The 22,292-nt window shown below is 49.1% G+C and overlaps 1 protein-coding gene across 2 annotated transcripts in view; it reads left to right on the top strand.

The window, feature by feature from the left end:
• The first annotated feature begins 2,019 nt into the window (after positions 1-2,019).
• Positions 2,020-22,292, top strand: part of smg1 (SMG1 nonsense mediated mRNA decay associated PI3K related kinase) — a 36,111-nt gene continuing 15,838 nt past the window's right edge. Inside the window, exons 1-27 of one of the 2 annotated variants that reach the window (XM_058406505.1) lie at positions 2,020-2,243; positions 4,343-4,500; positions 6,443-6,595; positions 7,310-7,446; positions 7,589-7,647; positions 9,111-9,324; positions 9,694-9,819; positions 9,902-9,974; positions 15,236-15,333; positions 15,439-15,612; positions 15,779-16,000; positions 16,108-16,209; positions 16,299-16,568; positions 16,775-16,905; positions 17,663-17,824; positions 18,623-18,741; positions 18,896-18,983; positions 19,068-19,169; positions 19,273-19,413; positions 19,520-19,719; positions 19,989-20,185; positions 20,357-20,518; positions 20,602-20,756; positions 20,843-20,988; positions 21,592-21,796; positions 21,874-21,977; positions 22,123-22,267. In XM_058406505.1, the coding sequence (XP_058262488.1) occupies positions 2,167-2,243; positions 4,343-4,500; positions 6,443-6,595; positions 7,310-7,446; positions 7,589-7,647; positions 9,111-9,324; positions 9,694-9,819; positions 9,902-9,974; positions 15,236-15,333; positions 15,439-15,612; positions 15,779-16,000; positions 16,108-16,209; positions 16,299-16,568; positions 16,775-16,905; positions 17,663-17,824; positions 18,623-18,741; positions 18,896-18,983; positions 19,068-19,169; positions 19,273-19,413; positions 19,520-19,719; positions 19,989-20,185; positions 20,357-20,518; positions 20,602-20,756; positions 20,843-20,988; positions 21,592-21,796; positions 21,874-21,977; positions 22,123-22,267 (3,920 nt within the window). In that variant the 5' untranslated portion in view covers positions 2,020-2,166. Of the gene's footprint in view, positions 2,244-4,342; positions 4,501-6,442; positions 6,596-7,309; positions 7,447-7,588; positions 7,648-9,110; positions 9,325-9,693; positions 9,820-9,901; positions 9,975-15,235; positions 15,334-15,438; positions 15,613-15,778; positions 16,001-16,107; positions 16,210-16,298; positions 16,569-16,774; positions 16,906-17,662; positions 17,825-18,622; positions 18,742-18,895; positions 18,984-19,067; positions 19,170-19,269; positions 19,414-19,519; positions 19,720-19,988; positions 20,186-20,356; positions 20,519-20,601; positions 20,757-20,842; positions 20,989-21,591; positions 21,797-21,873; positions 21,978-22,122; positions 22,268-22,292 lie in introns of both variants that reach the window. The other variant, XM_058406495.1, reaches the window with a different exon arrangement.

The raw sequence follows: 22,292 nt of genomic DNA, 5'->3' as shown, positions 1-22,292 counted from the left end.
GAAAGGAACTCTTAATGCTTCAGCTTCATACCAAGACATTTTGGACAATTTCATGCTCTTTGTGGGAACAGTTTGGGGATGACCCCTTCCTGTTCCAACATGACTGCACACCAGTGACCAAAGCAAGGTCCATAAAGACATGGATGAGTGAGTTTGGTGTGGAGGAACTTGACTGGCCTGCACAGAGTCCTGACCTCAACCCCATAGAACACCTTTGGGACGAATTAGAGTGGAGACTGTGAGCCAGACCTTCTCATCCCACATCAGTGCCTGACCTCACAAATCCTCTTCTAGAGGAACGGTCAAAAATTCCCATAAACACACTCCTAAACCTTGTGGAAAGCCTCCCCAGAAGAGTTGAAGCTGTTCTACCTGCAAAGGGCGGGACAACTCCATATTACATTCATATGCAGGTAAAGGCAGACGTCCAAAACTTTTGACAATATAGTGTATGTTAATAAGCCCATCGAAGCTTCTTCAGTTTAAATCTAAGACAGATTCAATCATCATAATTTATATGTAATGTATGATGAGCGTGGGATAAAGTAACATCAAGATTTGGAGTATAATCTGCATTCACTTAATAAAGTAAGTTTAAAACTTTTAGCACCCCTGTAAAGAGGACAGTGACTAGATTTACTCATTAAAGTTTATAATCTTCTACAGCATCACGTCAAGCCATTTAACTACAAACACACACTGAGGGGGCCAATACTTTCCAGCGCTGACTCTACAGATTTTACACCAACACTTAGGCTGTGATGATTTTAATCCATGAAGAACAATCACTACACACAGCCACAGGGAAAAATCCACCTTTCCTTTATTTCCTTAAAGTCGACTATTTGTTGTGTTTTGATTTAATTCAATTCAGTTTATTTGTATAGCGCCTGTTATAATGGACATTGTCTCAAAGTAGCTTTACAAAAGAAGAGAAACAGAGAAAGGAAATATATATAAACAGTTTACATTATATAAATTAAAATTATTCAATTATTAAACTATTTTATCCCTAATGAGAAGGCTGAGGTGAGGGTGGTGAGGAAAAACTGGGATGGAAAGGAAGAAACCTTGAGAGGAACCAGGCTCAGAAGGGAACCCATCCTCATTTGGGTGACACTAAACAGTAAATAATGTAACTGTAACTGATTAATGTCCTTTCTACAACAGAAATCAATGACCCATGAGGAACTATTAGGTCAGTGTAGTTTCTGAGGTCATTATAGACACTAATTCTTTGCTGTCACGGGCTGACAGATGAAATGGCAGATCTGTGATGGTGTGAAAGTCCCCAAGTGGCTCTGTCCATGGCTGTCTCCTGGTCACAGGCTGTCCACACAGACTGTCCTTTTAAAATTCTTGATGTGTTTCCCTTATTCTGTTTCATTTCCCTCTTCTTCTTCTCTTCTTCTTCTCAGAGATGTTGTGGAAGAAAAACATCTGAAAAAGTGCAGAACTTGACCGCTCTCATCTCCAGTCCAGTACAGAATTCCAGAAATATAGCAGATGAATGAATGGAAGAAAAAAAAAAAACACCACTACACTAAAATATATAAAGTGGAAATAGGAAGGAAAGTTTCTATAGTAGTGGTAGTAGTAGTTTTAAACTGTCAGATAATAAAATTATGAATTAATTATTTATTAATAAACATCTTTTCTTTTGTGTAACTCACATAAAAACAAGAGACGAGTCCATTCTGGTGAAGATCCCGGGATGTAACCCAGCGGTCTGAGTTCACTCAACTCCACTAAGTGTTTGTGGAGAAACATCACAGAGGGTAAAGCAGGTAAAGAGACAAAACTCCTAAGAGTTTTATTCACGGATTATTCATTCTAAAGTAAATGATTTAAAGATTCAGAGTTCTGTAACAATCCCACATTCATTCATTTTTACAGTATTCTCTGACCTAAACGGAGAGGCGCACACCCGTCCTGACCGCTAGGTGTCACTGCTGCGGCGCGGTGAGGCGCTCACACATGACCGCAGAAATAGAGGGGAGGGTCAGGCCGCATTGCTCGCACTTTTCAAATACGGCTCTGGTTCTGGGCTGTTTGATTGGCGTTTAAACAGTTTCTGATCCTGTACCGATTAAACACTCGAAGTTCGGTCAGGTTCTGAGGACGTTTCCCCGTGCTGAAGCGGGTCATGCAGTCCTGGCGAAGGTAATGAGCCGCAAAGCCCTCGGGTCTCGGCTTAGCAGCGCCCATAAACTGCACCGGAACTGGAATGACTGGCAGCCCAGGTTGGTGTCCCTCCGTCACTGGGGATCTTATTAGGAAAGCGCGGGGATTCAGCCAGGCCTAATTTTTATTTTAGAATGGACAGCGTTCTCCCTGAGTGAAATTGTTCTACTGCATAACTTTTGATCTAAGCTATTTAAAAATGATCTAACTTCACAGTTATTTGTGTGAAATGATTTAATAATCATTTTAGTAGCTAAGTGTAAACATCGTCTGCTAGCAAGCGACGAACCCCCCCTTTCCAACAAGGTTAGCTTGTTAGCTACCATTTAGCCATTTAGCACACGTCAACCATTAACGATATTCAGACTACCAGGACGGTTACTTTATAATAAACAATTTTGTACAATCTGGATGTACCAGAACTGATTATCAAAGGAACCGTTTCCGTGGGTTGTGGGTAAACCTTATTTGTGGGCAGAGTCCGAAACAGATGCGCGCTTCCATGAACAAGTGCACTACTTAAGGAGTAAGCGTGCGGCTCGTGCACTCGGTCTAGTGCACTACGCCTGATAAAGTCGGTGCGTTTGAGACTCAGCCGCAGTCAATACATTTTAATAAGAAACGCTTATTTAATAAAAGTTCAGTGACCTTAGTGTATATAAAGATGAGAAATTCAGTCAGGTTGATTAAATGTTTAAACTGCTGCTTAAATACAATTTTTAATAAATGCAATTAAACCACAGTGTGCATACACCTCACAATCCGTTTGCTCTTTATTTTAGTTAAACTAAATACGTCTTATCGATTTAGAAATTAACTTTAAATGTTTTTTTTTTATGTATTTCTTGCTAAACTAACTCTGTCTGAAGTTATGCTAAGGTAAAGTATTAAGGTAATGCTAGCGCGTCAGATTAGCTTGTTAGCCAGTTAGCTAAACTAGCATAGGTTCTCGCTGCTCAGATATTTAGTTTAAATTTAACTTTTATATCATTTTTTTGCAAAAATGTAGCTTTGAATCTGAAGAGTGACTTTGTGTTGTCTTTTTTTTTAGCATTAGAGAACTCTAGACACGCGAATTAGGCTAGCTAGTTTAATAGCGCGTGCAAGCCCGGGTAGCCTTAGCTAGCTGTCATGCCGAGGTTAAAGTGTCTGTGTAACCAGTTATCTTTTAACTCTGTAATTGATCCCAGGTACATAATTACGTTAAAGTTAAAATTCAGTGTTTTGTTTCGCTAATTAGCACGTTATTTCTAGTAAATATATATAAATACTAACACATGCTAGTTCGCTATTGTTTGTCAGTAGTGTTAGCGTGCTAATTTGTTTTAATTTGTATAAATGGTTAAGTGGCATTATTTATTAATAACACTGTTATTTATTAATAACACGGTTGGAGCCGTAAAGATAAACTGCGTGTTTTTTTTGTAAAATAAAGTAACGCTGTGGAAAAACCTAAAGTTTCCCGTCCTGGTGCTGAAGTTTGCTAACGCTCTGAACTCTGCTCAACTGTTTAATACAGGGGTCAGTGAGGAGGATGAAGGTGAGGAGGAGGAGGATGTGTGTGTAGGATGTGTGAGGACTTTATTCAGGACTCACTTCACTTTCACTTCAGCAGCAGTCTTGGAAGTGCAAAAGTTTTGGCCCCCTCACAGCGCGACTTTACCTTTCTCTCCTCTACCTTTCTCACTTCAGTTTCTTCTTCCTGTTTATTTTTTCCTCTCATCCATGTGTCTTTCTCTCATTTTTGCCTCGTTTTCTTTTTTTTACCTTCCTTTGTTCTTTTTGTCTTACATTCTATGTTTCTTGTCCTTTGTTTTGGTTATTTTATTCGTTCTTTTTTCTGTCTGCCCCCCCTTTCTCTCTCTCTCTCTCTCTCTCTCTCTCTCTCTCTCACTCTCGCTCTCTCTCTCACTCTCGCTTTCTCTCTCTCTCTCGCTTTCTCTTATGTGTTTTAGAGAATGACACAGATACAGACTATTATAAAGTTCTGACACTGTAGACTCCTTCCATGAATGTTACAGAAACCCCGCCTCCTTCTAGTAAACTCCTCTCACACTGCTGTATACATCCCTGTGAATGAGCAGTTGCTATGGAAACGGCTTTACTGGGTGTGTGTAAACATGTTCCCTGACCTCGTCTGTGCTGGTGTGTGTTTCAGAAGCGAAAGTACGTCAGCCAGCCAGGAAGGTGTGAAGTGCAGCGTCTCCAGAGAGCAGAGTTCAGCAGCTGTTTACGAGTCTGCACACTCCGAGCAGCCGGGAACACCACCGCTGCACCATGACACCTACACCACTCACAGCTCACTGGAAGAAGGAGGTGTGTGAGTGTGTGAGTGTGTGTGTGTGTGATCTGAGGTCTCAGAGATTTGGGGATTCAGATTGATCATTAATTGATTGATTCAGACTTTATGGGGAAAAACTCTAAATTATAGTTAAGGTTCTCTGTCCTCCAAACACAATAATCTATAACAATAATTCGATTCAGTTTATTTTGTATAGCGCCTTTTACAATGAACATTGTCTCAAAGCAGCTTTACAAAAGAAGAAAACAGAGAAAGGGGAGGGGAAAATGAAAAATAATAATAAAAAATAAATAAATAAAAAATAACTATAACTAGAAATAAGAATAAATTATTAAATTCTTTAATTAGACTATTTTATCTTATTTTATCTCTAATGAGCAAGCCTGTGGCAAGGAAAAACTCCCTGGGATGGAAAGGAAGAAACCTTGAGAGGAACCAGTCTCAGAAGGGAACCCATCCTCATTTGGGTGACACTAAACAGTAAATAATGTAACTGTAACTGATTAATGTCCTTTCTACAACAGAAATCAATGACCCATGAGGAACTATTAGGTCAGTGTAGTTTCTAAGGTCATTATAGACACTAATTCTTTGCTGTCACGGGCTGACAGATGAAATGGCAGATCTGTGATGGTGTGAAAGTCCCCAAGTGGTTCTGTCCATGGCTGCCTCCTGGTCCACACAGATCCATCCACAGCATCAGTGGGCACCAACAAGCAACGAGACTCTGACCAGGGGTAGGGCAGTGGTCACACTGGAAACTGGCGAACACTGTGAGCTCAGGAGTGGGGTGTATAGCTCCACAGAGGAAAAACAGAGAGAGAAAGATATTAAGTTTCTGATCATGTGATGTTTAAGACAGTGTAGATTATGTGTAAAGTGCAGGCAGGGACTCCGGCAAGACTAGCTATGACATCATAACTAAAAGGGAGAGCCAGAAGGTGACAGACATGAAGGCTTCCCGGGACATAAAGCAATCCACAACAAAACAATCTATAACGCTATAATTTATAACACAATAATACAATCAACCTGTAAATTAACAATAAATAAACGAGCCAATAATTTAATAAATGTTGGACAGAATTTTAAATCTGTCATAAACCTTAATTTTAAATATTTATTGAAAGATAAAACATTTTATATTTAATTCCACCAGTAGATTTTGTAAAAATAATGTTACATCATGTAACTAATAATTATATATTATTTGTTTTGATTTTTAATTATAGAAGGATGTATTTTAAAATATATTTTCAGTAAAAGAGTTTATAAATGAAAAGAGAAATCCATTTTTCTGAACTGTGTGAATGCAGGAATAGAAATAATTTACAATAATCTAATCATATAATTATTAAAGTTATTTCCTTCGACACTCTGAAAAGTTTTCCACAGGTTCTTAAACTTTTTAGACCTTTAGATTGATTTGTTTATCCTTTATTGATTTGTCTTTAAGTGTAAGGGTTAAGTTCATCACACACACACACTCACTCTCTGATCGTGTTCAGTAAGCAGCTTTAGGCTCTACACAGAGGATTCTCTTTAGATCTAAATCATTTTAAAGAGCAGTTTCATGTCTACTGTGGATTAGAAATAACATTTAAAAATATTATAATATGATTTTAAATATTTCTAAACATATTGTCATGAGGTTGTGGAGAGTTTCAGACGTGTGTGATGTGGAACACGACACGTTAGTTAGATTTCCTCTGATTAATCTGGTCCAGTCTGGTTACACCGTCAGGTTCTCTGATGTACAGTAAGCTTTGACAGAGTGTCCAGTGATCTCCCCCCCCCCCCTGCCCCTCCTCCTTCTGAGTGTGACCACGAAACCTGTAAGATCAGATCCTGAAAGAAAATGAAACTGAAATGAACTTTGACTACAGAGAGCACCGAAATAACTCGAGTATGTACAGCAGGCTTTGAATATCCACCTTGTGTGTGTGTGTGTTTCAGGTGTGTATGACGCTGATGGAGGCCACAGTGAAAATACATTTGGTTGGAAGTCGCTGGGGCAAGAGTTGAGGATCAATGATGTGACGTCGGATTTACCCAGTTTTCAGCATGGACACCGTGCTTTAGCTGCTAAGGACATGAGGAAATCACAGGGTGGGTGTGATTTTACACACACACACAATGTGACCTACAGGACAATAGAAACTCAGCGTAAACAAGACTATAAATAAACACAAACTGTGTGCCAAGTTAAGTACTGTGTAGTGTATCGCAGGAAGGAGATCTAGAATAGCTCAGATTGTGTGTTCATAAAACCCATGCAGTATACAGTTCTAGCTTTATTTACAGTACGTTAAATGCACATTAGTTAAAATTACAATAATGTTACAACATTTATTTGTGTTTAAAAAAATTACTTTTAGGTTTTAATTTAAGGCGTTTATTGTTAGTAGTAATAAAAATAAATAGCAGTGAAATTGTATGTGCTTAAAGCTGTATTAGAAACTATTCTTTAACATTTTGTCCATAGTCGTGAAGCTCCACCCATTTTCACACAAAGCTCCGCCCCAGTACAGTGTGTATAAAATGATGGTGTAATCCTTTCACTATTTTATGGTTTTCCGTGTATCTTCTCGGTTATTTGTACAAACCAGGAGTAAAAAAAAAAAGGCAGGGGGGGATTTTCTTCATTAATCTGAGTAGCAGTTAGTTAATCTGAATAAAATGGCTAAATATCAGATGTGAACATGTTTATGGCTTTATGACACGCTAATAAATACATTATTATTCACACTCCCTCTGATCAGGTAAAGTTTATTAGAGGGTTAAAGATTAAATAAGAACACCGCCCCTTTCTCTTCCCTCCAGACCGACCGCAGGCTCATTCTGATGAGTCTCGGCTCGCCAATCTTCTGCGTAGGGTGTCGCGGGAGGACGACCGGGACCGCAGGCTGGCTACCTTGAAACAAATGAGGGAACTTATTGTGCACTCGGAAAACAAGGTGGTAAGTTTCTGCCCCCGGCACAGAGCTGTCCCTGCGGTGGTGGTGATGGTTACTGCAGAGGATTTTGTAGTATTGGGACCAAGCTTGTTTTTGGTGGATGTTTTTCTGTTTACCTGATCTCTTTTGTTTTGTTTCTTTACAGGTCCTGGTTAAACAGTTGGATACCATTTTGAGCACTCTGAATGATATTCTGAATGAAAGGTGTGTTTTGGGGTTAAGAACATTGAACAGATTTGTGATATGAAAAAAACGTGTATAGTGGTTCAAGGCATGTGTTTAGTGTTTTATATACATATTCTTATAAATACACCAATCTGCCATAACATTGTGACCAGTGGCAGGTGAAGTGAATAAGACTGAGTATCTCCTCATCATGGCCCCTGTTAGTGGGTGGGATATATTAGGCAGAGAAGTGAACATTTTGTCCTCAAAGTTGATGTTAGAAACAGGAAAAATGGACAAGTGTAAGGATTTGAGCGAGTTTGACCAAAGGACAAATTGTGATGTCTAGACCACTGGATCAGAGCATCTCCAAAAGTGCAGCTCTTGTGGGGTGTTCCCGGTCTGCAGTGGTCAGTATCTATCAAAAGTGGTCCAAGGAAGGAACAGTGGTGAACCGGAGACAGGGTCATGGGCGGTCAAGGCTCATTGATGCACGTGGGGAGAGAAGGCTGGACCGTGTGATCCGATCCAACAGACGAGCTACTGTTGATCAAACTGCTGAAGAAGTTAATGCTGGTTCTGATAGAAAGGGGTCAGAATACACAGTGCAGGACGGGTCAGGGCTGTTTTAGCAGCAAAAGGGGACCAACACTATATTAGACAGGTGGTCATAATGTTTTCACTGATTGTGTATATATATATGTGTGTGTGTGTGTGTGTGTATAGATAAATAGATGTTGATCTAATATATAATGACACGTACAAAATAACTAGTCATTTCTTTTTTCTTTTTGGAACAGACAAAAAGAAAAGTGTGTAGTGTTATGTCGTATTTTTTCCTCTCACTGCTCCATGTGTCATTACACCTTTCTGAGTCTTTGTTGGAGCTGCAGCTCTGTTATACCCCATGTAGGGAATAGACAATGACTAAGAATGGGATGTGGGAGCTTAGTGGTTAAGGCATTGGACCAATGATCAGAAGGTTGTGTGTTCAAATCCCTGGTCCTCCAAGCTGGCACTGCTGGGCCCCTGAGCAAGGCCCTTAACCCTCAGAGTGTTTGAGATTTATTTAGATCTTTACCTGTGTTGATCTTGAGAAATTTGAGCATTATGTTTGTAAATGTCTTTATTTTTACACTCCACTCGGTCAGTTTCGGTGAAGTGTGCAGGACCATGAATATTCAAATTTATTCAAACGCTGTTCTCAGTTGTCCTGCCAGGTTCTTGGGACAGATCGCCTTAAAGCAAACAAATACACACACACACGTCAGACCGTCATTTTAAACGTTAGATTGTTTTGAGTGTTATGATTTTTCGTTAATAAAGACTGATGATTTAAATAAATAACATAAACCACATGACTGCTTTGCAAAATGGTAACATGTTTTATAAATTAATTATTTATAAAAAGCTATCCCAATATCCATGAGATCTCAAAGCCGTGTTTTGTCCTAATTTATTGCGACATTGTTAATGAATGTGTTTTTTCTGCGTCCTTGCAGCAGTAAACTCCTCCACGAGCTGCGACAGGAAGCGGCCTGCTGCCTGGGTCTGCTCTGTGCTGCCCTCAGCTACGAGGCCGAGAAGATCTTCAAGTGGATGTTTGTGAAGTTCAGCAGCTGCAGTAAGGATGAGGTGAAGCTGCTCTACCTGGTGGCTGTGTACAAGGCTCTGGAGACAGCAGGGGAGAAAAAAGCCTTCTCACCGGTCATGCAGGTACTGGGCAGCCCTTAATAACCACGAGACATTATCCACGAGTCCTGGTGATACCAAGCCTCAGAAGATCTGTCACTACTATGATATGGGTGTATTTTAGCAGTTAATGATGGACTAGGAAGTACAGAGAACACTTTGTACATAAAACACACACGTCGGTCAGCAAAGGAGCAGGCTAGGCAACTTCTAGCTAATCATGTGTTACTGGTGTGTGTCTAGTTTATGCTCCTTAAATTGGTGTCACTGGTGAAAATGTGATAGGATGAAGATTAGGGTTCGGGAATCGGCACTAACTTTAAAATATATATGAATTCACATGGCTCTCTTTGTGTCCTTCTGCTCGAGAAATCTTTATTTATTTCTGTACAGTTGGTGATGAGCAGCCTCCAGTCCATCCTGGAGAACCTGGACACCCCAGAGCTGCTGTGTCAAAGCGTGAAGTGCATCCTGCTGGTGGCTCGCTGCTACCCGCACATCTTCAGTACCAACTTCAGAGTAAGCAGCACTGCTTTCCACACCCCTCCATCTTACAGCTCAGAGATGTCCTTACTCATTATTGACTTTGTTTTCTGCTCAGGACACGGTGGACATCCTGGTGGGGTGGCACATCGATCACACACAGAAACAGTCTCTAACTCTGCAGGTGTCAGGTAAGGAGAGTGTGGGGGGGGTGTGTGTGGGAGGGAGGGAGTGCGTGCGAGGGAGGGAGGGAAGGAAGGACGGAGGGAGTGCGTGCGAGGGAGTGCGTGCGAGGGAGGGAGGGAGTGCGTGCGTGCGAGGGAGGGAGTGCGTGCGAGGGAGGGAGTGCGTGCGAGGGAGGGAGTGCGTGCGAGGGAGGGAGGGAGGGAGTGCGTGCGAGGGAGGGAGGGAGGGAGGGAGTGGGAGGGAGGAGGAGGGAGGGAGGGAGGAGGATTTGAGGGAGGGAGGGAGGGAAGGAAGGACTGAGGGAGGAGGGCGAGGGAGGGAAGGAAGGGCGTCACGAGGGAGGGAGGAGGGAAGGAAGGACGGAGGGAGGGAGGGAGGGAGGGAAGGAAGCGGAGGAGGGAGGGAGGAGGGAAGGAAGGACTGGGAGGGAGGAGGAGGAGGGAGGAAGGAAGGAGGAGAGTCTGAGGGAGGGAGGGAGGGAAGGAAGGAGGGCGAGGAGAGGGAGAGGGAGGGAGGGAGGGAAGGAAGGACGGAGTCACGAGGAGGGAGGGAGGGAAGGAGGGAGCGAGGAGGAGGGAAGGAAGGAGGCATGGAGGGAGGGAGGGAGAAGGGTGGGAGGAGGAGGAGGAGGGAGGAAGCATGAGGAGGGAGGGAGGGAGGGAGGAGGGAGGAGTGGAAGGAGGGAGGGAGGGCGGAAGGAGAGGAGGAGGGAGGAGGAGGGAGGAGGGTCACGAGTGGGAGGGAGGGAGGAAGGGCGGAGGGAGGGAGGGAGGAGGAAGGAGGGAGGGAGGAGGGAGGGAGAGGAGGGAGGAGGAGGGAAGGACGGAGTCGAGGAGGAGGGAGGAAGGAAGGACGGAGTGCGAGGGAGGGAGGGAGGGAAGGACGGAGTGGGAGGGAGGGAGGGAAGGACGGAGTGGGAGGGAGGGAGGGAAGGACGGAGTGCGAGGGAGGGAGGGAGGGAAGGAAGGACGGAGTGCGAGGGAGGGAGGGAGGGAAGGACGGAGTGCGAGGGAGGGAGGGAAGGAAGGACGGAGTGCGAGGGAGGGAGGGAAGGAAGGACGGAGTGCGAGGGAGGGAAGGAAGGACGGAGTGCGAGGGAGGGAAGGAAGGACGGAGTGCGAGGGAGGGAGGGGGGGAAGGGAGGAGGGAGGGGGAGGGAGGGAGGAAGGGAGGGAGGGAAGGAAGGACGGAGTGGGAGGGAGGGAGGGAGGGAGGGAAGGAAGGACGGAGTGGGAGGGAGGGAAGGATGGACGGAGTGGGAGGGAGGGAGGAGGGAGGGAAGGGAAGGGACGGGAAGGAAGGGACTGAGTGGAGGGAGGGAGGGAGGGACTGGGAAGGAAGGACGGAGGGAGGGAAGGGACGGGAGTGGGAGGGAGGGAAGGGAAGGACTTGAGGAGGGAGGGAGGGAGGGAGGGAATGACCTGGAGTGCGAGGGAGGGAGGGAGGAAGGACCTGAGTGCGAGGAGGGAGGGAGGGAAGGACCTGGAGTGCAGGGAGGGAGGGAGGGAAGGACGGAGTGCGAGGGAGGGAGGGAGGAAGGACAGAGTGCGAGGGAGGGAGGAGGGAAGGACTGAGTGCGAGGAGGGAGGGAGAGGGAAGGGATTGAGGCAGGGAGGGAGGGAGGGAAGGACTGAGTGCGAGGGAGGGAGGGAGGGAAGGGATTTGAGTGAGGGAGGGGAGGGAGGGAAGACTTGAGTGAGGGAGGAGGGAGGGAGTGCAGGGAGGAGGGAGGGAGGCAGGGAGGGAGGGAGGGAGTGAGGGAGGGAGGGAGGCAGCGAGGGAGGGAGGGAGGCAAGTAGGGAGGGAGGGAGTGGCGAGAGGGAGGCAGGGAGGGAGGGAGGAGGAGGGGAGGAGGCAAGTGAGGGAGGGAGGGAGGGCAGGGAGGGAGGGCAAGGAGGAGGGAGGGAGGCAGGCAAGTGAGGGAGGGAGGCAGGGAGGGAGGGCAAGGAGGGAGGGAGGGCAGGGAGGGAGGGAGGAGCGGGCAGGGAGGGAGGGAGGAGGGAGGGAGGGAGGGAGGGAGGGCAGGGAGGGAGGTGGAGGTGAGAGGAGGGAGGGAGTGTGCAAGGGGGAGAGAGGAGGGTGCAAGTAAGGAGAGGATGTGGACATAAAGCTCACTACTACTCTTCTCGTACCACCTCACTACCCTCCTCACTACCACTCACCCCTCACCACCACTCACCACTGACCACCCTCCCCTCACCACCACCCTCCCTCCCTCACCACCTCCCTCAACACCACCACCCCTCACCACACCACCTCACCCTCACACACTACCTCACCTCACCTCACCACACCACCACCTCCTCACCACCACCACCACCCTCTCCTCACAACACCACCACCCTCCCTCCTCAACACCACACTCACCCTCCTACCACACTCACCTCACCCTCCTCACTCACCTCACCTCTCCTCCCACACACCACCAGCTCACACCACACCCCTCACACCACCTCACCCCCTCACCTCACCCTCACACCACTTCACTCACCCCCACACCACCCTCACACACTCACTCACTCACCTCTCTCACACACCACTCACTCACCCACACACCACTCTCACTCACTTCACGCCACTACTTACTCTCACCTTCTTCACCACACTACTCATCTACCGCTACATACTTTACTTGGTGTGGAGACAGGAGGAGGGAGTGTGTGTGGGTGGTGGAGAGAGGGAGAGAGAGTGTGTGGTGGGAGAGAGGGAGTGTGTGGGTGGGAGAGAGGGAGTGTGGGAGAGAGGGAGTGTGTGTGGGTGGAGAGGGAGGTGTGGGTGGGAGAGAGGGAGGTGAGAGGGGGAGGGAGTGTGTGTGGGTGGGAGAGAGGGAGTGTGTGTGGGTGGGAGAGAGGGAGGGAGTGTGTGTGTGGGTGGGAGAGAGGGAGGGAGTGTGTGTGTGGGTGGGAGAGAGGGAGGGAGGGAGTGTGTGGGAGAGAGGGAGGGAGGGAGTGTGTGGGAGAGAGGCTGGGAGGTGGGTGGGTGGAGAGAGGAGGGGAGAGAGGGAGGAGGGAGGAGAGAGGGAGGGAGGGGAGGGAGAGGGAGGAGGGAGGTGTGTGTGTGGGAGAGAGGGAGGGGAGGTGGGAGAGGAGGGAGGAGGGAGGTGTGTGTGTGGGAGAGAGGGAGGAGGTGGGAGAGAGGGAGGGAGGTGAGAGAGGGAGGGAGGGTGGGAGGGAGGGCGGGTGGGAGAGGGAGGAGGTGCAGGGAGAGGGAGGGAGGTGGGAGAGAGGAGGGAGGTGTGGGTGGGGTGGGTGGGAGAGAGGGAGGTGTGGGTGGGTGGGTGGGAGAGAGGGAGGAGGGTGGGTGGGTGAGAGAGGAGGGAGGTGAGAGGAGGAAAAGGGTGGGAGGAGGGAGGGAGTGTGTGGTGGTGAGGGAGGGAGTGGGTGGGTGGAGGAGGGAGTGGGTGGGAGGGAGTGCGTGTGTGTGGGTGGGAGAGAGGGAGGGAGTGTGTGTGGGTGGGAGAGAGGGAGGGAGTGTGTGTGGGTGGGAGAGAGGGAGGGAGTGCGTGTGGGTGGGTGGGAGAGTGGGAAGGAGGCAGGTGGGAGGGAGGAGGGGTGGAGGGAGGGTGGAGGGAGGAGGTGGGTGGTGGGAGGAGGAGGTGGGTGGAGGAGGGAGTGGGTGGGAGGAGGAGGGAGGGTGGAGGGAGGGAGGAGGGGTGGGAGGGAGGGGTGGGAGAGAGGAGGGAGGGGTGGGAGAGGAGGTGAGAGGGGAGGTGGGAGAGAGGGGAGGTGTGTGTGGGGTGGGAGAGGGGAGGGGGGTGGGAGAGGGGAGGTGGGTGGGAGAGAGGGGAGGTGGGAGGGGAGGGGTGGGAGGAGGGGAGGTGTGGGAGAGAGGTGGGAGGGGAGAGAGAGAGGAGGGAGGAGGGTGTGGGGTGAGGGGGGAGAGAGAGGTGAGGGGAGGGGGTGGGAGAGAGGGTGAGGGGGAGAGAGAGGGTGAGGGGAGGTGGGAGAGAGGGGAAAAAGGGAGAGAGGGGAGGTGAGAGAGGAGTGTGTGTGTGGGGGGGAGAGGGGGGGTGTGTGTGGGGGGGAGAGGGGGAGTGTGTGTGTGGGGGAGAGTGGAGGGGAGGGGGAGTGTGGGTGGGGAGTGTGTGGGTGGGAGAGTGGGTGTGGGAGAGAGGGTGTGGGTGAGGGGGAGAGAGAGGGTGTGGGTGAGGGGGAGTGTGTGGGTGGGAGAGAGGGGGAGTGTGTGTGTGGGTGGGAGAGAGGAGGAGTGTGTGTGTGTGGGTGAGAGGCGGGGTGTGTGGGTGGGTGGGAGAGAGAGGGAGGGAGGTGTGTGTGTGACAGAGGAGGTGTGTGTGTGGTGGAGAGAGGGGAGGGAGGTGTGTGGTGGAGAGAGGAGGAGGTGTGGGTGGAGGGAGGGAGGGTGTGTGTGGGTGGGAGAGAGGAGGGAGGTGTGTGTGGGTGAGAGAGGGAGGGAGGTGGGAGAGAGGGAGGGAGGTGTGTGTGTGTGGTGAGAGGGAGGTGTGTGTGTGGTGGAGAGGGGAGGGGTGGGTGGGAGAGGGAGGAGAGGGTGTGGGGTGTGGAGAGAGGGTGTAGGTGAGGGGGAGAGAGAGGTGTGGGAGGGGGAGGTGTGGTGGGAGAGAGGGGAGGGTGGGAGAGAGGAGGGAGGGTGTGTGTGTGGGAGAGGAGGAGGGAGGTGTGTGTGTGTGGTGGAGAGAGGAGGGAGGTGCGTGGGGTGGAGAGAGGGAGGAGGTGCGGTGGGAGAGGGAGGGAGTGTGTGTGGGTGGGAGAGGAGGGAGGTGGTGGGGTGAGAGAGGAGGGAGTGTGTGTGGGTGGGAGAGGAGTGTGTGGTGTGGAGAGGGGGGGAGGTGTGGGTGAGAGGGGAGGTGTGTGGGTGGGTGGAGAGGGGGAGTGTGTGGGTGTGTGGTGGGAGAGGGGAGTGTGTGTGGGTGGGAGGAGTGGGGGTGTGGGTGAGGGGGGAGAGTGGGGGTGTGGGTGAGGGGGAGAGAGAGGGTGTGGGTGAGGGGGAGAGAGAGGGTGTGGGTGAGGGAGAGGGGGTTTATGCATTTATTTATGGAGATTGTAACGTGTCTGTCTGTGTGTGTCTGTCTGTGTGTGTCTGTCTGTGTGTGTGTCTGTCTGTCTGTCTGTCTGTCTGTGTCTGTGTGTGTGTCTGTCTGTCTGTGTGTGTGTCTGTCTGTCTGTCTGTGTGTGTGTGTCTCTCTGTGTGTGTGTGTGTGTGTGTGTGTCTGTCTGTCTGTGTGTGTGTCTGTCTGTCTGTGTGTGTGTGTGTCTGTCTGTGTGTGTGTGTGTGTGTGTGTGTGTAACAGGCTGGTTACAGAGTCTGGAGCAGTTCTGGGTTGCGGATTTGACCTTTTCTACTACATTGTTGGGTCAGTTTCTGGAGGACATGGAAGCGTACGCTGAGGTAAAGGGTTTATCAACTTTATCTGGACCAGTGACCTGGAGGAGCTTAACAGCTTGATGTTTTCGTGTTCTTCACGTCCTTCAATGTTCTGACTTTCATTGTCAGGATCTGAGTCACGTGGTGTCGGGCGAGGCAGTAGATGAGGACGTCCCCCCACCCGCCGTGTCTCTGCCCAAACTGGCGGCTCTGCTGCGGGTCTTCAGCACGGTGGTGCGCAGCATCGGGGAGCGCTTCAACCCCATCCGTGGTCCCCCCATCACCGAGGCGTACGTCACTGACGTGAGTATCTCACTGCACGGCGTCCAGTTACAGCTTTTTATTAGACACTTCAAATGAAATGTGACTGGACACTTAATGTTTGAGTACATTACGTTACACACACACACACACACACACACACTGGCCCTACATCAAGTACATTTGCTTTATTCTCTCTCCTACTCAGGTGTTGAACCGTGTGTTAGCGTGCATCACCACGGCGAAGCAGGTTTTCTTCTCGGAGGCCGTGCTGACCGCGGGAAACGAGTGTGTGTGTGTGTTGCTGACCAGCATGGACTCAAGCAGCCAGCTGACCGGAGCGGTCATCTCCTATGGCCTGGACCAGCTGGAGAGCTGCCAGTTGTGTAGTGCGGAGTACAGCATGGGTGTCCTGAACCTGCTCACGCTGGTGAATCATCTACTTCCTAACAGCAACCTGTTAGCGTAGCTTAGCTTCTAACTTGTAAAAATATTTTTTGAAAACTAGCAAGAGTGTGTATGATCTCTCGTGTGCAGATTGTCGAGCAGATAAACACCAAGCTGCCTGCCACATTTGTAGAGAAGCTGCTAGGTCCACAGTCCCAGCTTCTGGAGCTACGTTTCCACAGAGAGCGAGAGGTACACCATATCGTCCATGCTAATTAGTTTGGTGTTCGTTACTTCTAAAAGGTGGTAGTTTGTTTTTATTTATTTATTTTGGGTTGTAGGTGATGGTGGCTGCACACAGCGTATACCAGGCGGTGTTGAGCCTGAAGAACATTCCCATCCTGGAGGCAGCGTATAAACTGGTGCTGGGAGAAATGGGCTGTGCGGTCAACAGCCTGCTGGTACCGCTGGGGCTTCCGGCATCGTGTCCCAACATCCAACACGCCGCGTTCAGCCAACTGCAGCTCCGCCCTGACCGAGCAGAGTTTATCCTTATCTTCAACCTCAGCACGCTCACCACCATCGGGAACACCAAGAACTCCCTGATCGGGGTCAGTCCTGTACCTCAGTCTCAAAATCTCTCCACTGCACTGTCCAGTTCTGCCCTCTGATTGGTTGAGTCAAATTTTCTTTGCAGTTTCAAGTCACAAATTTAACCATAATAAATACACCAAATTACTGTCCATCATAACAGCTCACTCACAGGGACACACCTGGAGGAGGAGGAGGATGATGATGAGTGTGTGTTCTGTTACAGATGTGGGCTCTTTCTCCCACCGTGTTTGCGTTACTCAGCCAGAATTTGGTGTTGGTTCACAATGAGCTGGCTGTGCACTACCCTGCAGTACAATACGCTGTTCTCTACACACTCTATTCGCACTGCACCAGGTACACACACACACACACACACTGCACCTGGTACACACACACACACACACACACTCACACACACACTCACACACACTCACACACACACTCACACACACACACACACACTGCACCTGGTACACACACACACACTCACACACACTGCACCTGGTACACACACACACACTCACACACACTGCACCTGGTACACACACACACACTCACACACACTGCACCTGGTACACACACACACACACTCGCACACACTGCACCTGGTACACACACACACACACTCGCACACACTGCACCTGGTACACACACACACACACTCGCACACACTGCACCTGGTACACACACACACACACTCGCACACACTGCACCTGGTACACACACACACACACTCGCACACACTGCACCTGGTACACACACACACACACTCGCACACACTGCACCTGGTACACACACACTCACACTCGCACACACTGCACCTGGTACACACACACTCACACTCGCACACACTGCACCTGGTACACACACACACACTCGCACACACTGCACCTGGTACACACACACACACTCGCACACACTGCACCTGGTACACACACACACACTCGCACTGCCATATACTCATGTGTGTAAATATAAATGACTTGTAACAGAAATGCAATGGTCACTTTTATACTGTCTGTAAACATTCCACTTTCTGTTTCTATCAGCATCTGATCCTGTTATTTATTTATTTATTTAATGTTGTGCTTCTGCTCTCCTTTTGAGACAGACATGACCACTTCATCTCCAGCAGCCTCAGCTCCTCAAGCCCCTCACTCTTTGATGGGGCGGTCATCAGCACAGTTACCACGGCAACCAAGAAGCATTTCAGCACACTTCTCAGTCTGTTGGGGTCACTGCTGAGCAAAGACCACCTCAACTCTGAGGCCAGGTATCACTCAGGGGTTTCTCCCTCTCTCTCCTTCTCTCTTCCCCTCCCTCTCTCTCTCTCCTTCTCTCTTCCCCTCCCCCCCTCTCTCTCTCCTTCTCTCTTCCCCTCCCTCTCTCTCTCTCCTTCTCTCTTCCCCTCCCTCTCTCTCTCTCCTTCTCTCTTCCCCTCCCTCTCTCTCTCTCCTTCTCTCTTCCCCTCCCTCTCTCTCTCTCTCTTCTCTTCCCCTCCCCCTCTCTCTCTCTCCCTCTGCCTCCCCCTCCCTCTCTCTCTCTCCCTCCTTCTCTCTCCCCCTCCCTCTCTCTCTCTCCTTCTCTCTTCCCCTCTCCCTCTCTCTCTCTCCTTCTCTCTTCCCCTCCCTCTCTCTCTCTCTCCTTCTCTCTTCCCCTCCCTCTCTCTCTCTCTCCTTCTCTCTTCCCCTCCCTCTCTCTCTCTCCTTCTCTCTTCCCCTCCCTCTCTCTCTCTCTCCTTCTCTCTTCCCCTCCCTCTCTCTCTCTCTCCTTCTCTCTTCCCCTCCCTCTCTCTCTCTCTCCTTCTCTCTTCCCCTCCCTCTCTCTCTCTCCCCTTCTCTCTTCCCCTCCCTCTCTCTCTCTCCCCTTCTCTCTTCCCCTCCCTCTCTCTCTCTCCCCTTCTCTCTTCCCCTCCCTCTCTCTCTCTCCCCTTCTCTCTTCCCCTCCCTCTCTCTCTCTCCCCTTCTCTCTTCCCCTCCCTCTCTCTCTCTCTCTCTCTCCTTCTCTCTTCCCCTCCCTCTCGCTGTCTCCCTCCTTTGCTCTAAGAACATGTGTTTCCTGTGATTTTCAGGAAGCTTCTTCTCACCTGGTCACTGGAAGTCTGTTTGACGATGAAGAAATCTGAGACGTACTCCCCGCTTTTTTCTCTTCCCTCCTTTCACAGATTCTGTAAAGGACTTCTCGCAAACGGTGAGAAATATTCCAGCAGTTGGCTGATGATGGATTGACTGCACTGTATGTGACCTAGCAGGAAATTGTGGCATGATGATCTTCAAACCTCAATCTGTTTGATAAGAGCAAAATTTCTACACTTCTACCAATAACATTTATGTTTTTGCTGCAGCATTGAATGAAGACCCCACCGTGTGTCTCCAGACCTGCAACAGTCTCCAGGTTCTGTCCTCATCGCTCCCCATGGAGCTCCTGCAGAGGTCAGAGCATGCACTCTTACAGACGGAGAAGTGTGAGAAACCTGAAAATGTGCTGCATGTTTTAAGCTGTGTGTGTGTGTGTAGGTGTGTGGACATGTGCCGTGTACAACTGGTTCACTCGACTGTCCGAGTCAGACAGGCCTTTGGAAAGCTGCTGAGATCCATCCCACTGCATGTGGCGCTGAGGTGAGTCCGGCAACCTCCGTTAGACTGGACTGTGTGTCTAGATATTTTTGAATATTCAGCTACAAGTCTAACATCTGTTTCATTTCTGGACATTTCCCAGCAGTAATCGTAGCTCCTCAGAGATTCATGAGATTTCTCTCGCAATCCGACGGCACATGAGCAAAGCGCCAAGCAACACCTTCCACCCGCAGGACTTCTCTGACCTCATCAGTTTCATCCTGTATGGAACTGTCCACCGTGGGGGGTGAGCCGGACAGCACCATTTTCATTATCCTTATCCTACCTCATCACTCCACACTGGTTTATTTCTAGTGCAGGTTGGTTTAGTGTGTGTGTGTGTGTGTGTGTAGGAAGGAGCCATGGTTAGAGCGGTTGTATCACAGTTGTCAGCGCTCAGAGAAGCGGGAGTGTGCCGTGGTGCCGCGCACTCTGTTGAAGACAGAGGCAGTGCTGTGGCAGTGGGCAGTGTGGGAAGCTGCTCAATTCACCGTTCTCTCCAAACTGCGCACTCCTCTGGGACGAGCTCAGGACACCTTCCAAACCATCGAAGGTCAACATACACACTCCACACACACAGGCATAACAGCCTGCCTTGTTTATTTTTGGACAGCAGTGGGAAAGTTTGCCAAAACATTTAGTTTGAGTAGAAATCTCCTCTATTCTTTCCTATCTGTTGGTTTATTTAGCTTTGTTTTATTTTATTATTTTTTTCCAGTGACTTCAATAAAGTGTGTGGTTTTTGTCAGGTTCATGGAGGAATTGCTGCTTCCTGGTTGATATCTGCCACTAGTGTCCTCACTGTGTGTGTGTGTGTGGTAGGGATGATCCGCAGTCTGGCAGCTCACAGTCTGAACAGTGAGCAGGAGCTGAGTCAGTGGAGTGGAGGAGAGAGTGATGAAGGTCACCACACCAATCAGCTCCGCCTGGCTCTGCTGCTGCAGTTCCTCGAGAACCTTGAGAAGCTCATGTACAATGCGTACGAAGGCTGCGCCAACGCCCTCACCGCCCCACCCAAGGTAACGCAACTGTGTCTTTGTAATTATCGCCATTAAACGTTTCTTATTGCACTAATTATGTAATGAACGTACTGTAATTACCTCTACTGGGTAAAATGGTGGGTGGTGGTGTTATGTAGTGTTTATTTCAGACATCATCTAAACACACGTTGTGTGATCGGTTCTCTCCAGGGCATTAGAACTTTTTTCTACACCAACCGTCAGACGTGTCAGGATTGGCTGACGAGGATCCGACTGGCTCTGATGAGGGTGGGGCTCATGTCCGGCCAGCCTGCGGTCACCATCCGTCACGGCTTCGACCTGCTCACCGAGATCAAGAACAGCAGTGCGCAGGTTTGTTAGAACCTTTCTGCATAAAGAATCACTGAAACAGATTTATTATTGAGAAGCTGCATCATAATCTGCTGTTCCTGCAGGGCCCTGAGATGGAGGTTCCCATCACCATGCTGGTGGAGGCTCTGTGTGAGCTGCGCTGTCCTGAAGCTATCCAGGGTTTGGCGGCGTGGAGTTTGGCCCACATGGGGAAGAGTGTGGCGTGGGTGGGCTCTGTAGCTCTGCAGGCGGAGGGGAAGTGAGTTACGCTCAGAGATTCAGAGAATTTAGTAGATGACCAATGATGGGCGTTTGCTGTAACTCTGTCACTCCGATGTGTCCTAGGTTTGAGAAAGCAGCTCTGGAATATCAGGAGCAGCTGTGTGCTGTAACAGGAGTGGACTGCTCTATCAAAGGCTTCGACAGATCCTTACTGAAGGTCACCAACTCTCCTACAGGCAACAGCTCCAGTCCAAAACATACAGGAAATGGTGTGAAAATATTCTTCTTTTTGTATGAACATGTTTCTATCATTTACACTGATCAGCCATAACATTATGACCACCTGTCTAATACCGTGTTGGTCCCCTTTTGCTGCCAAAACAGCCCTGACCCGTCCTGCACTGTGTATTCTGGCCCCTTTCTATCAGAACCTGCATTAACAACTTCAGCAGTTTGAGCAACAGTAGCTCGTCTGTTGGATCGGATCACACGGGCCAGCCTTCTCTCCCCACGTGCATCAATGAGCTGTAGTTTTGGAGATGTTCTGATCCAGTGGTCTAGCCATCACAATTTGGCAAACTTGCTCAAATCCTTACTCTTGTCCATTTTTCCTGTTTCTAACACATCAACTTTGAGGATAAAATGTTGACTTGCTGCCTAATAGATCCCACCCACTAACAGGTGCCATGATGAAGAGATCATCAGTCTTATTCACATTACCAGCCACTGCTCAGTGTTAAGGCTGATCATTGTAGGTCTCAATTTTTCCAGTGGATAGAGCGGATCTGTAGTCCATAACTAGATTATGAACATTACTTAAGTCCTTGTTGATGATTTACTTTGTCCTCTTGTCTGTCTCTCTCCCCATGAAGGAGACATTAAGAAGACAGTTCTATTGAAGTCCAGTGAGTGTTCCCCTGAGGTCCTGAACTTCCTGGCCAATAAGGCATGCGAGTGTTACGTGTCTCTGAGTGACTGGGCGTCGGTACAGGAGTGGCAGGCCAGCATGATGGCCCTTAAGAAGAACAGTAACAGCTCATCCTCCGTCACCCTCAAGACTGACTTCAACTACATCAAGTGAGCAGAACGTTCAGTGTTGTGTACGAGGCTTGCATGGGATGCCCTGTGTGTTCTGATCTGTGTGTGTGTGTTAGAGCTCTGAGCAGGTTCGAGGATGGAGATTTCACGGAGTGCCGGGCGCAGTTAGAGCTGCTTCCTGGAGAGGATTATGGCCTCCTCAACACCAAGGACAAACTAGGTACTGAAAAAAACCCAATGACATGCTGATCTGGTGTCTCATTGAGCTCTTGGAAGGGTTTACTTCAGAACATTAAAGATCAAAACATGGCTCCTGTGTTTTTTGTCATGTGTTACACACCTGCACTCCGTGTGTGTGTTGACAGACCTGAAGCGGCTCCTTCCTGCCATACTCAGTCCTGATCCATCAGAGCTGCAGAAGGCCATCGAGGTTCAGCTGCTGAGGAGTGCTGTAGGAGCAATCACCTCAGCCAATCATGAGCAAGACCAGAAAGTTCTACCTTCATCAGAGTGAGTTTCCTTAACACACTGTAGT

This window comes from Hemibagrus wyckioides, linkage group LG02 (assembly GCF_019097595.1).
Source record: "Hemibagrus wyckioides isolate EC202008001 linkage group LG02, SWU_Hwy_1.0, whole genome shotgun sequence".
NCBI classification, from domain to species: Eukaryota; Metazoa; Chordata; class Actinopteri; order Siluriformes; family Bagridae; genus Hemibagrus; species Hemibagrus wyckioides.
The sequence above is the reverse complement of the archived record's forward strand: the minus strand, read 5'-3'. Positions and strand labels throughout refer to the sequence as shown.